This window comes from Aythya marila, assembly GCF_965140915.1.
Source record: "Aythya marila genome assembly, chromosome: Z".
In the NCBI taxonomy this organism is placed as follows: domain Eukaryota; kingdom Metazoa; phylum Chordata; class Aves; order Anseriformes; family Anatidae; genus Aythya; species Aythya marila.
In genome coordinates, this window is record NC_139080.1 from 24,596,566 (window position 1) to 24,610,778 (window position 14,213).

General features: G+C 37.4%; 1 protein-coding gene across 1 annotated transcript in view; it reads left to right on the forward strand.

Moving 5' to 3' along the window:
• The first annotated feature begins 61 nt into the window (after positions 1-61).
• DMGDH (dimethylglycine dehydrogenase) overlaps positions 62-14,213 on the forward strand; it is a 47,844-nt gene continuing 33,692 nt past the window's right edge. The window contains exons 1-5 of the mRNA XM_082784293.1: positions 62-259; positions 1,231-1,396; positions 8,370-8,468; positions 9,686-9,850; positions 10,276-10,480. Coding sequence (XP_082640419.1) covers positions 144-259; positions 1,231-1,396; positions 8,370-8,468; positions 9,686-9,850; positions 10,276-10,480 — 751 coding nt within the window. The 5' untranslated portion in view covers positions 62-143. The remainder of the gene's footprint in view (positions 260-1,230; positions 1,397-8,369; positions 8,469-9,685; positions 9,851-10,275; positions 10,481-14,213) is intronic.

Genomic DNA, 14,213 nt, shown 5'->3' on the forward strand with positions numbered 1-14,213 from the left:
CCTCCGCCCCCAGTCCCGGCGGGGACAGCCGGCTCCGCGGCCAGGGGGGCGGTCCGGCGCCTTCCTCCTCCTCCTCCTCCTCGGGGGCCGTCCTCGTCGGGGGGCGCAGAGCCGGCCCGTGTTGCGGACGAGCCGTGTGCGGGATGGGCACGCTGCTGCGGGCGGCCCTGCGGCGCCTGCCGACCCCGCGCCGCCACCGCTGCCCCCTGCCCGCGGCTGCCCCCCGGCCCCTCGGCAGCGGCGCGGGCGCCCAGGGCGGGTGAGTTTGTACCTAAAATGCCATTTTGTCATGTGCATCGTCATGCATGCCGCTAGCAGCTCGGAATTCCGAGCGCAGACGGGTGAAAGATCAGTTAGTTACACATTAGGTAGCTTTCTGCCGGAGAGGCTGAGAAAGCAAACACCAAAAAGCTGCGTAGAAGGAGTGGGGAGATAAAATTAAATGAGTGTTGATTAACTGTCCCGAAAGGACAGGTACTGTAGTTTCACAGTATTCTGCTGCAGTAAAAGGTCTGACCTTGCCCCGCTCATCGAAAATGTTTTAATTTGGATATTTATCCTGATACATTTCCTGATCTTGGCTTGCTGCTCGGCCCTCTGCGGAAGGGGGGGGTCACATAAGATGGAAGCGAATGGGCTGCCCGGGGTAACAGTGCTGAGTTGTGCTGGCTTACAATAGTTGTGAAACCACGTTGTAGCAGGTGTAAGCAAGCCATTGAGAAAAACCTGCCACCGTAATGCTCTGACTTCAGCAAAGCAGAACACGTTAAGGTACACAGAACTTGAAAATAAGAATTAATTTTCATTGTTGGTGAATGCTGACATATCGCTTTAAAAATGTGTCAATGAGCTTTACTAAGTAGTCATTCTTAAAAGACTGTGTTGTGTTGCACTCACACTTCCAAAAACTTAGATTTTGGCATTGTTTCAGGGGTACAGATTCTCATTTGAAAATATACTACATATAAGGGTAAATGGGACAAATAGCAAAGATTTAAAGCTGTGAGTGGAAGCAAACTTGCTTTGCAGTTTTTATTAGGCCCGGGTATGCAAAAAACCCTTTGGGAGCATTTACTTTAAAAGAAGATAGGAGTGAACAGGTTACTTTCTAAGTTAGACTCGCAGGCAGGGACCAAGTTACGTAATGACTGGAGCTGAAAACAATGCAGATGGACAAATGTGCAACTGTCTTTCTGTAAGTGTCCATAACTGTTATTTTTTTTTCCCCAGTAAAGAAAATCCATCTCCTTCCTTGAGGAAAGACAGAGCAGACACAGTGATCATTGGAGGTGGCTGCGTCGGTGTGAGCCTAGCCTATCACTTGGCAAAGGCTGGCTTGAAGGATGTCATCCTGCTGGAAAAATCTGAGCTCACTGCAGGATCTACTTGGCATGCAGTAAGGAACATTTTGTTAATCTCTCAGATTAACAACAGTTTATCTAACAGTGGTGGAAGTTTCATTATCCTTATATTCCCTGGCTTTCCAGAGATTGTCTTGGTTATTTTATAGATGTAAACTTTTTAGCACTGAGCTCTGTATAGACCTGGAGTGTGAGTTTTGAAAAGTTGGTTCAGCTATCCATAGTATATTTTCCTAGAAGTTCATAGAAGTTGGGACAAATATTGTATTTTGAAATTACTGGAACATAACTGTTAATACTATTATATGGTTTTGGCAGCTAAGTGGACTTAGACTTTAAACTTCAGTTCAATTCAGATTTTTTTAAAAACAAATTTTGATGTCATAAGTAATCTAGTTTATACTGCAGACTTTACCACTGGGAGTGGTTTTAATACCATTCAAAAAACAGAAATGTGGAATTTGGCATTATTTTATCCTTAATTATTTTTTATATGTGTGTTATTTTGAAAGAGGTGGTTAAGAACCAACATCAGTGCCCAGTTCTCAGAGAACATGACTGTCTCAGCAATTGATTCTTATTAGAGACAAGAGCTTTCTTTCCTACCATTACTGACACTGCACAAAGTCTTGGAAAAGCAAAGCTGACAACTGTACATTGTTGTTTTGTAAGGCTGACTGTTTGTCTGTAGTCTAAGGAAAAGAACTAAAAAGACATACATGTAATTATGACAACTGGGGACACCTCCTATAATAATGCTAATCACATGGACATAGTGGTGCATAGCATGCATGTATGTAACTACATATTTTGTATGTGTCAATGTCTGGAGTAGGTAGTGTTATTAAATAAAATAAAACTTGCCACAACACTAGATGCTTTTTCTATTCATTTCCAGCTATGCTCACATGGAGTTAGGAGAAAGCTATCCCTGTGTGTAGTAATAAAAGTGCATATAAAAGCAACAGCTTGCTTTCTCTGGGACTACTCTGTTAATACAATAGAGCATTTATGCAGTGCTTACAACTAGAATATCTGAGTGACTTTTAGGAACAAAGTAAGGAGGATGACTCTCATTGTGTTCTGTTTATATTCTCACACTCTTCCTACAGGAGAAAGCCTCAAGTTTGAAATATTATAGTGCAGATGCTTTGTGGGTTTGGAGCCTTAAAAGAGGATGTTAGTAAAAAAAAATATTAAAAAAAAAAAAAAAAGCCTGACATGTATGTTTATATTTCATTGTACTTGCTTTTCAACAAACAAAACAGAAGAAAACACACTTTATCAAGTTAGGAAAAACAAAATCAGTAATTATACTTCCTTTAGCCAATCTTACCTCAGCTGATGCAGTTCAGAATGCAACATGGTATATAGTAAGTGTCAGATCATACATCTTGTGTAATGAATCATAATTAGGAAGTGTTCAGAGAAATAATTCGACTTCAGCATAAAAGAGAGTCACAGACTGAGTTCTATCTACCCAATGCATATACAGAACAATATGTGTGTAAAAAAATAATCAAATCCCCTCATTGAATATGAAAACAACATCATGAATAGGGGGCAATTTGTTTCTAATATTTTGTTGATATGCTCTCTCACTCTAGCTTATTGCTCCTAACTACGTAAAAGCAACCTCTCCTTCAGTATTTTTGCTTGTTCATTTTTAGTGAACATAAGGATGGGGCACTGGGTGAGGAACTCTGTATAAAGTCAGGGAGGGACCACAGTAGAGAAGATACCTGCACCAGGCTTCTCAGTGGGCTGCCTTGTAGTACCTGCTCCAACAGTGTGGGGTGATGAACACAGAAAGACACCTAGTTATGAGACAGGTTAAAAATGAATAACTACTAAATAAAATACATGGTATGCTAATGCTCTTCATTGAATTCCATATTGTAGTGCTGGGTCTCAAGATGAAAAAATTGCTGTTTCACATGATGAAAAAGATCAGAATTGTGACTGTCAATTCTTTATTGCAGTAGGTACTGTTCATTTATCAGTGGTCTTTTCACTGGGTATAGATGAAAATGACATGTATAGTTAACATGTCATATGGCACATGGTATATTGCCTGCGGCCAGAAAACTTGAGAAAGCCTGGTTCAGATATTGCTGTACTGTACCAGATTTTCCCTCTTTTGCAGTCCAGTAAGTCTTGCCAGCATTCAGGATCACATTTCATATAGATCATATTCCTGCTAGTGTTGCTGCTAAAACTTTCTTCCACTTCTGTGGTCTGAGAAGAATTTGTCTGACTCTCCTTTTATTGAAATTATTTATTGAAAACAGGACAGAAACCATGCACATTTTTGTATTAGCTATGAGAATAACAAGAAATAATGAGCAGATATAAATAAGAGAGTAAGTGCTGCTAACTTTTATGCCATCTAACCATGACAGAGTAGTGATTATTATATGTATGTAAACTAGGTTAAGACTTAGACTTCATGAACTTTCAGGGTTCTAGTATACTGCTTGTCAAATCATTTGCAATCTCACCGACATTCTAAGGACTGAACAATGCATATATAACTCACTCAGCAAATATTTTTTTTGTATAGTTATTTTTCAGCAAGGTGTTTTCTAAGAAAATGTGTGATGTATCATTATTATGTAATACTGTTTCGCGCAACGTTCAGTTGATTTTACTGCTGATGGTTAATAAATCACAGCACAAGACAAATAAAAACTTGTTAACGCTCAGTCAAACTTGAAATAAGAGTGAATGTTGGTAGTATCATATTAATGCCATTTCCTCCAGAATGCTAGTTTAATAGTAAAGTAAATATAAAATCTGAAACAGATTGGAATAGAAGGAAAAGAACACATGAAATATTCAAAATATATAAAAAAAATAGTCTATAAAAATGCTTTAAAGTCTTTGTCGATTTTCATAGCATAGTGGCCATTCTACAGAAAATTATCTCCCCAGCTCATGTTCATATAAAACAACACAATCTGTCTCACAAAAACAGAGCAAAACTAAGGGCAAATCTTCATATATAAGAACAGTCCACCCTGAAATTCAGGACAAGAGGTGGATGTCTTTAGCCTAGTTTAGCCAACTAGGCTAAAGAGAAAGCTCATGGCAGAGTTACAGGAATTGGAAGCAGGAAGAAGCTGCAAAGAGGTGGTTTAGAAAAACTGAATGGGCATGCAAAGAGGATGCTAGAATAGCTAAAGCCCAACTGGAGTTAAGACTCGCAAGGAGCATTAGGCCAACAAGGTCTTCTACTGCTACATTAACAGTAAAATGCTGAACAAGGAAAATGTGGGACTGCTACTGAATGAGGGGGGTGATTCAGCCACAGTGGACACTGATAAGGCTGAAGTACTCAATGCCTTCTTTGCCAGCTTTCACTGACAAAGTTTCACACACCTCTGTGCATAGAAGCACAGCTCAAGGAGTAGAGGAACTACTAGCAGTGGACGAGTATCATCAAGTCAGGGATTACTAGGAGAACTTGACTCACAATACATTGGAGCAGATGGGCTGAGTCCAAGAATGCTGTCGATGGCATTGCAAGGCTGCAGTTGTATCATTTTTGAAATACTGTGGAACTGGGGGAGTATCCATCTTTATAAAAAGCCAAAGGAAATAATCAGTGGAGCTAAAGGCCAGCTAGCTTTTCTTTTGTTCTTGGAAAAATCATAGAGTGAATTTCAGATCATGTATGAGCTCATAAAGTAACTTGGTACAGTTGGCATAAAATTTTGCCAAGCATAAAATATACCTGACCCAAACCAGTTGCTTACTATCTTAAAATGACTGAATGTGTGGACAATGGGAAAGCAGCTGATGTCATGTACCTCAACTTCAGCAATACATGAGACACAGTCTCCCGTAATATTCATGTGTTCAACTTAAGATGTTGTGGTCTGTATGGTGGGACAGCTAGATAGGTAAAAAAAAGACTGCTTGGATGGTTGGGCTCAGAGAGTAGTGGTAAATGGATTGTACCCCACCCAAATGTTGGAAACGTGGAGTGTCACAGGGTCCTTGGACCCATCTTGATTAATATCCTTATCAATAATCTGGAAAATAAGACAGAGTGCATGCTTGTCAAGTTCACAGTTGACACCAAACTGTGGGAACCAGTCAGTGTAGCAGAAGGCAGGGCTGCCATGTTGAGGGACCTGGACAGACTGGAGGGATGGAATGAGAAAAACTTCATGAAATTTAGCAAGGACAAATGCAAAGTATCGGAATATTTATCCATAGAGATAGTGCACTAACTGTCCTTGGAGATCTTCCAGATTGGAGAAAACCTTGGGCAACCTGGTTTGATCTTGTAGCTGATCCTGCTTAAAGCATGAGCATAGATATGGACCTCAAGAGGTCCCCATTCAGTCTAAATTATTCTGTGTTTCTATTACTTTCATTTTGATATAGTCCAGTCAGGTTATATTTGTCTCCTAATTACACTTCTGAAATCAGAAACAATCTTCATGAGAAGCCAAAGGGCACTAAATGTGTTTAGATTTTTTTTTCTTTATTTAAAAAAGTCAGAGATTAGATTTAATTATTGCAATTAAATGTACTTGAACTTATATGGTTTTATAGCCAAGTTGTAGGTGATTTATGCTTCATTTGGTTAAGATGACTTCACTAACAGTGGCTGCTAAAATGGAATTTCCTTACATCTGGAAAATATATTGCTACATTTGGAAAAACAACAAAAGACCAACCAGAAAATGTTTACATAAATGAAAAAGGACAGTAGAAATAATATGTGATGGCATGATTTCCAGGCACAAGTAAATGAATTACCCATAGATTATTGTAAATGGCTGAAGAAATGTGAAGACTTCAATGCCTAATTTATTTCTTTATTCTCTACACGTAGCAAAAAGGCCTTTAGGACTTATTTTTTTAAGGAAACAAGCAACTTTTAATTACAAACTCTTTACTGAAGCAGCCTTGGGTTTTAGTTTGAGGAAAATAAAATACAAGTGTTCACAACAGCATAAAACCACATGTAACAAATGAGGTCAAGTGCACACATTGTCAAATATCCAGTCTCTAGACGATATGATGATGATATAATATGGTAATAAAAAAAAGACAAACAATATTTTTTCCAGATTATTTATCTATCTCAGGGACTTCATGAAGCCAGCAATAGTTTTCCAGAATATTTTTGTATCTCAGTGACTTCCTGAATCCAAGGGGCTTGTTTTGCATTTAATGTAGCCCTCAGTGGATATTTTTTACTCCTCCAGATTTTCATGATCACCTTTAAACTTAAAACATTTGGGTAATGAACAATACCAAACATACTGAGGGAACCAGAGGCAAATTTATGAATAAAATACCATCACAAATGAAAAATGTGTCATTTCACTCATTTGGTATGCTATGATATTGTATATAAACTTTAAGGCATCAGGAAGATAAAATTCATATGAAGAAAAGTAGGAAAAACTGACACTATGCATAAAGCTGTGCAGTCACTAATGCCAGACACTTCTCATGCTCTGAAGAGACTGAGTACTTGTCATCTCAGGCAGTGAGTGACTTAGGAATCATTTATTTATTTGTTTGTTTGTTTGTTTGTTTGTTTTTTTGAGGGGCATGGCATTTGAGTGGAAACAACTTGCTAAGTGCAATTTGAAGCTAATTTTATCTGAAGAAAAAATGGGTCTTAAATGTGAAGGTGCAACAAGAAAGATGAGCCACAACAGTCCATTGTTTCAGAAAATGAGAATGTGTAATGCATACAATATATATTGTTAATTATAGAGAAGAACATTGTTAATTACAGAGAAGAGTAATGTTTAATAGGTTCTCAGCAAAATTAAACTAGATTGAATCAGAACCTATATTTATAGACCACTAACTCTTAATTTTGTTGTTCATATATATACATGTACAGTTATTAAATTATCTTTAAAAGTTGGGGCCTTAAAATTACATATTTGTTGCACAGAGACATTTTGACGAGTGAAAATCAAGAGTAGTTGATGTGCATTCTTAGTAGGCAACTTGAAGGAAACTATCAAAATTCTACTACGTGTGTTACTTTTCACCTTTAGATTCTCTGCTCTTTTTATCTCACAATGGCAGTGAACTGAACAGTGAATTTGGGTGTCTAGCTCCCTTAACTGTTTTTAAAAATCTCGTACTGTACATTTGTTCTATTACATCTATGTAAGTAAACGAAGATATTATATATAAATTGGGTTCTTAATTAAAACAAACATTAGGTATGAATAAGCTTTATTTAGTTAGCAAACTTGTCTCTCTATAAAAATATTTAAATCAATGTAGTTACTGAAAACTGAGCATGAAAACCGAATGTAATTTTTCAGTGCTGTTACCTCAGTTCGAAGAAGGGCTTTAGTGAGATGTCAAATTCTAGAGATACGAAGACATGTGACCTAACTTCTGTAAGACTTAAACTCTTAAATTAAGTCAGTAAGAATTAAACTTCCTTCAAGTGCTAAATATCTGCACTTATGAATGTCATTAGATTGATGAAGCTGTCTATAGTGTTGGGACGTGAATAGTTTCCTTAAATACAGGAAAGTCTGTAGTAGCTTCTTGATATTACAGTTGCATGAACCCAAAAGGGCTCATCAGCTTTCTAAAATCAAGCCTAACAAAATGATGTGCAAAATTCATACACTAATTTTTTAAGCTACTTCAACAATTGCAGAGGCTGCAGTTGATCGAGGACTAAGTAATGTGTCACTTCCAAAAGATTTGAAACAGACAACTGCATAATTTAAGGAAGAAAGGAAACCATAGGAGAGGACAACTGCAAGAGTATCATGAGCTGACAGATTTGATGAGAAAAGACAGGTGGAAAAACATATGCAGAGAGAAGAATGCCATAAGTAGGGAAAGGGATTTGCTTTTATTTTTGTAGCACTTGGCTCTATACATGTGTTGCTTTTCTTTATAGTATCTCGACAGTTCACTTTTGAATGATAGTTGGAAGGTGGGAAAGACAACACTCCATTTCTAATTTTATTTCTGTGTTTTTCTTATTTCTTAATTGAGGCTGGTTTAACTACCTACTTTCATCCTGGAATAAACCTGAAGAAAATCCATGCTTACAGCATCAAACTCTATGAAAAGCTGGAAGAAGAGACTGGGCAGGTAATCTCCTTAACTTTCTAAGTATTAATTCAAATCAATCTTACGAATAGTCTCATAAAAGAGTTGACACGTTGTATGTGTTTGTTCAGGGTTATCATAAGTCTCTCTTTATATTAAAATATATTCTGCCTGCATAACTGTACTGAAGTCTTGTGTTTAATCAGTAAATATTTTAGATAGCTTCTCAGATTTCTGTAAAGTTTAAGAAGATTGTTTTCATCAAACATCTCAGAAGCTCAGCAGACTGAGAGTCTGCAACTTTATCTTGCTCTAGGAGTTAAAATAGCATCAAGGATCTGGAATGAATGGATTGATTATGATACATTCCTGCTTTAAACTTGTCTGCTTATAATTTCATATGATATGATGGTCTGTACTTGAGAAGATTGCTGTAATTCTTCCCATCCCCTTCAGAGACATGTTTTTATTTAGTGACTTAGGGAATGGGTATGCAGAGAAACACAGGAGTTGTCTTCCTTATCTGGCAACATTCAGCCACATAGATTTCATTTACTACGCTCTGCTTGCTTCAGACTGCAGCAGAACCTCCGTGATCCTTGCAGTACTAACTTAATAATTGTCACAAAGTGCTTTTTTCTTCATTCTGCTGCTCTTATCTACAGCAAGATAAAACACTGCAGCAAATTATCATTGTGAGTTCTGCTAAAAGACTTATACAACCCTATTAATGTCCTGTTAATTAACAGAGAAAAGATAAAATACATTATGTATACCTGAAAGTGAGGATTCAGTGTTTAGCTGTATAAGGATTTCTGCTTTATTAAAAAGGCAAAAAGGAAGGGGGTTGTTCATTTTGTCAATAGAGTTGCTACATCTGTTAAGTTTATTCTGCTGCACCTCAGTAGCAAATTAAGTAGGTGATAAACTTTAATACAAATTATTATATATTTATTTTCAGATGTATCTGATAAGTTTGAAAGTGAGTCCATAAATTCAGACATTAATCAAAACTTAATAAAATATGGCATTCAATAATAACTTTTTACATTTCTTTTGAAGATAGCATGTATTTACTTGGGAAGCCAATTAACTGTAGGAGTTTAATCCTGCTCCTCCAAGGGCACCTAGCTTACACTGAGTCTTTTTCCAGTCATTTTAATGGCAAATTTCTTGTGGAATAAGAATAGCATAGGAACATGTATTTATGGAGATAAGTAAAAGTTCTTACAGTATTTCATTTTTTCTCTTTGTTTTAGGCTGTGGGGTTTCATCAGCCTGGCAGCATCAGAATTGCTTCAACCCCTACTAGGGTGGATGAATTCAAATACCAAATGACTCGAGCTGGTTGGCATCCAACAGAGCAGTACTTAATTACTCCTGAGAAAGTACAAGAGCTATTCCCCTTATTGAACATGGATATGGTAAAAAACATAATTTTATGGAACAACTTCCATTGCATTTAAATGTTGGTCTGCCAGGTATTTAGATCCTGTTCCATTTATAAAAATGGTATGAGAAATTCTTGTATTTCAGTGGAAAAATATATAAACTAAAATCTCTTGTGCGTTTTAGTGAATACTGTATGCTATAATATTAATATAATATTAAATTAAAATTATAATTACATCTGAGAACTGAGGAATTTTGCTTCCTTAGGACCACTATTAAGTTGGTTAGCTGTAGCCTTTATAATGTGCTATGTTTTCAAAATTTGTTTGGATTTGAGTCCTTAACGTTTACTCAAGAAATACATCACATTCAATAAATAAATCATTTTTGAAACAAAATTAGTTGACTTTTATAAATATTAGTTTCTTTCATTTTGTGTGATTTTACCTCCACATAGGTTTTAGCTGGCCTGTATAACCCTGGAGATGGTCATATTGATCCCTATTCTCTCACAATGGCCTTGGCTGCAGGAGCCAGAAAATACGGTGCCCAACTGAATTACCCAGTCCAAGTAACTAATCTGAACCCCCGATCAGATGGGACATGGGAAGTTGAAACTCCGCTTGGAGTAATTCAGGCAAAGAGAATTGTGAACACTGCAGGTAGGATTTAACATCATCAGTTGTATACTATTCTGATTTACAAACTAGGTGACACTGAGGATCTGTGCAGATTTGTGCGATTTACAGGAATAAGTATATGCTTTTGAATATTTGGTTTGTGGTAAAATATACTCCGTGCTTTTTACTTTACATTATTGTGAAAATTTAACTCTTCAGATAAATGTCCTTGTCTAGGCATTAATAATATTACTTTCTGGCTTGTCTCCAGCAGTTACTACTTAGGCTGTCTTGTTAGATTTCAGAAGCAGAATAGACTCTTACTTGTCGGCAGTAAGTGGTGTAGAAGAGACAGGTTACTGTCTGTGAATGCGGTCCTCTAAAATATTATGAAAGCTACTTAGGAAGGGATATGGGATGTACAAATGAACTAGAAATATCTTCACTGGTTTTGTTTGTTTGTTTGTTTGTTTTCAGAGACTGAGGATTTGCAGCCAATAAGATAATTCTGCATATTTCAGCATTATCTTCTCTAAGATTTAACTCTCCACTTATCATTGAAAGAGCAGATTTTTGTTATTTGATTAGTATTTTAAACACACACTTTGTTTAATAATAAATTTTTCCACATAATAAAAATTTCCAAACTCAAAGGAACTTGTATTTACATATGCAATTTTATTCTTCATTTTGTTAAAGAAGCTAAACTGATGTTTCTGCCTCAAAAGTCTTTCCAACAGGATTTGATTTTGTTTTCTCAAATGAGTTGATAGGTCTAGGAAGCAGTATTTAAACCAAACTTCACTTATTTTTATGCTGCTTTATACAAATTACAGAAAATCATAGTACTGGTGAGACCATTGGCACCTCCCACATGAAGTGTGCCAAATGGTTCCTAGCAGAAGACTTTCTGTTTTCAGTCATTTGAATATTTTCTGAATATTTACAATTTGGATAAAAGTTTTGCAGACACTGACAGCCTCAAACTGAATCGTATCTGTGTTTTTGAAATAGTCTTTCATACATCCCATCCCAGTGAATAACCAGGTTTCAGCTGGGAGGTGTGATGACTCCAGAAGACTTTTTCTTCTTCAAATGGGATGAGCAAACTGAGAGCAGGGATATATAATCCTTTTAATTCCTTTCTACATATGTGCAGTGGAAAAATAATAATAATAATAATAAAAAACACCATGTCTCTAATGCAAGGCAGATAAAATGAAGAAGTTGAGTGAGAGAGGTACTGTTCTTGTAGGTGGTAGAACAACCATGGCTGGTAGTTGGAAATAATGAGAGAGTTGGACTGGAAGGGGAGTAGAGTGGGAGAGTGAAATGCTTGGGAAAGATGCCGGGAGGTAGCTGGGAGCACTGGCAGCAGGTGGAGAGCTTAAGTGCTAGAGGACCTGCTGAATAAGATAGCTCAGGCTGGGAAGGACTGTGGTGATAGCAACAGTTGGGATGACACTGTGGAGGGAGATAGCCAAAAAGGGTCTACATGTTTCATTATGGGAACTGGAGCTTTTCTGGGCAAAAAGATTAGAAAGAATATTTGAGGACTGGTTGTGGGTGAAACTGGAATTGGAAAATTGAGGCTTTCTGAGCTGTCTAAGGATGGAAGACTGTCAGACAAACAAGGAAAAAGGTGGATGGGAGTGGATTGGAAGGAAGGTAAGGCAGATGGGACAGGATTTGACAAAAGAGGAAAGTTGACTTGCACATGGAGAGAGGCAACTAGATGAAAAAGTATTGTAAAAGAGTGATTGAAAAAGAGCTTGAGACTGAGATGAAAAGCAGTTACAGGAAAAGCAGAGGTGGGGAAGGGAGGAGATTGGCACAGGGAGAAGTTTGGAGGGAATGGGATAAAAGGGTTGTGCTCTGGACAGAAAAATTGTATGTGCTAGGTGACCCACTTTCCATGTCTGGAATGCAGAGAGTCCTGTGTTAGATCATTCTAGGCTTTCAGTAAAGACTGTGAAACACACTGAAAAGTGTGCTTTCTCATCATATACCTCCCACGTACTTGTGATCACCTGCTATGGCTGCTAGCCTTGCTAAAATAGCAGGGGTCTGAAAAGTTCACCTTGAGGTTCTATGCACGCTCATGAGCTGTCATGATGCCAATGTAGTGCAATATAACAATATTTTGGAGAGAAAGAGGACTAGATAAGGAGTTCAGTATGCTTGTTAGAAAGCAAGCAATGACACAGACTGGGAGACCAAATTAAACTAATTTTATTTAGACCACTATGTCACAGAATCACAGAACTGTAGGGGTTGGAAGGGACCTCGAAAGATCATCAGGTCCAACCCCCCTGCCAAAGCAGGTTCCTCAGAGCAGGCTGCCCAGGTAGGCATCCAGACAGGCCTTGAATATCTCCAGAGAAGGAGACTCCACAACCTCCCTGGGCAGCCTGTTCCAATGCTCCGTCACCCTCACCATGAAGAAGTTCTTTCGCATGTCAGTGCAGAACTTCCTGTGCTCTAACTTCCAGCCATTGCCCCTTGTCCTATCCCCACAAACCACTGAGAAGAGGTTGGCTACATCCTTCTTTCCCCCACCCCTCAGATATTTATATACACTGACGAGATCCCCTCTAAGTCTTCTCTTCTCCAGGCTAAACAGACCCAGGTCTCTCAGCCTTTCTTCATAACAGAAGTCAAGCACTCATAAGATGAAAGATCAATATTTAGATTGTGTATGGACTCACAGTTCATGGCTTTTGGACATGAATTATGGGACAGCATTCAGATAAAAAATCACAAGCTCTCTTACTAATAGGATACTTGCATCATTTGTTACACAGGATGGATTTATTAGTCTGGAAACAATTCAAGATTATGGCATGGAGAGACAGGGTTTTCTTTTGGCATTTAGACCTCTTATTTAGGCCCCAAACTTGTAGGTACTTATTATTCCAAAACATTGCCTCTACATCATATGTACAAAGTATCACAGATGTAATTTATTTATTTTTGTAGTATAGTTGTCTTTCCTGGGCTTATGTATCAAGTAGACATTAGGCAGAGTTTTTCAGTAATTGCTTTTCAAAGTCTATTTGTAAAAATTAGAATGAGCCCTTACGAAATTTTCTTTTTTTTCTTTTTTAATTTTTTTGATTTAATAACTTATTAAACTAACAATACGTGGCTAACTGTTCAGCCAAAATGAACATTTGAAGCACGTGTTGCTTAACATTCTGGCTAGGGATGTGAAATTAATACCGTATAACCAATATATTTTATAAATGTTCCCTCAGCTAACATTCATTCTTCTTCTCAGCCTTGCCTCATTCCACTACAGATCATGACTGGTATAATTCAGAGCTCATATTTTAGGCTCGTGTTGCAATATGAGTAGAGAAGAATATATCAGGAGGCTCTCCACATTCTCTCTTCTTCCCTCATCCCCCAACCGACATCTGCTGTGGAACTGGAACAAACTAGTTTCAACCAATCTTTAGCTGTTCCTTATGTGAGATTTCCATTTTGGAAGAAAGCAGATGCCTAATAAATAATCCCTGACATAAATTAACTGGTATTGAGCCAGCTAGAGTGATTTTCAGCCTATTTATAATATAAAGATTGATTAAATTCTGCAAAAATAGTGAATTTAGTTTATTTATACAATATGCACGTGCATACATATACACACGTGCAGGCCTGTGCACAATTCATATACAACCGTTTATATATATGTAGTGGTGGAATATTTTCTCCTCTTTTAAAACACAAGAGATAGTCAGATTACATAGTTCAACAGTTACGCTCAGTAATA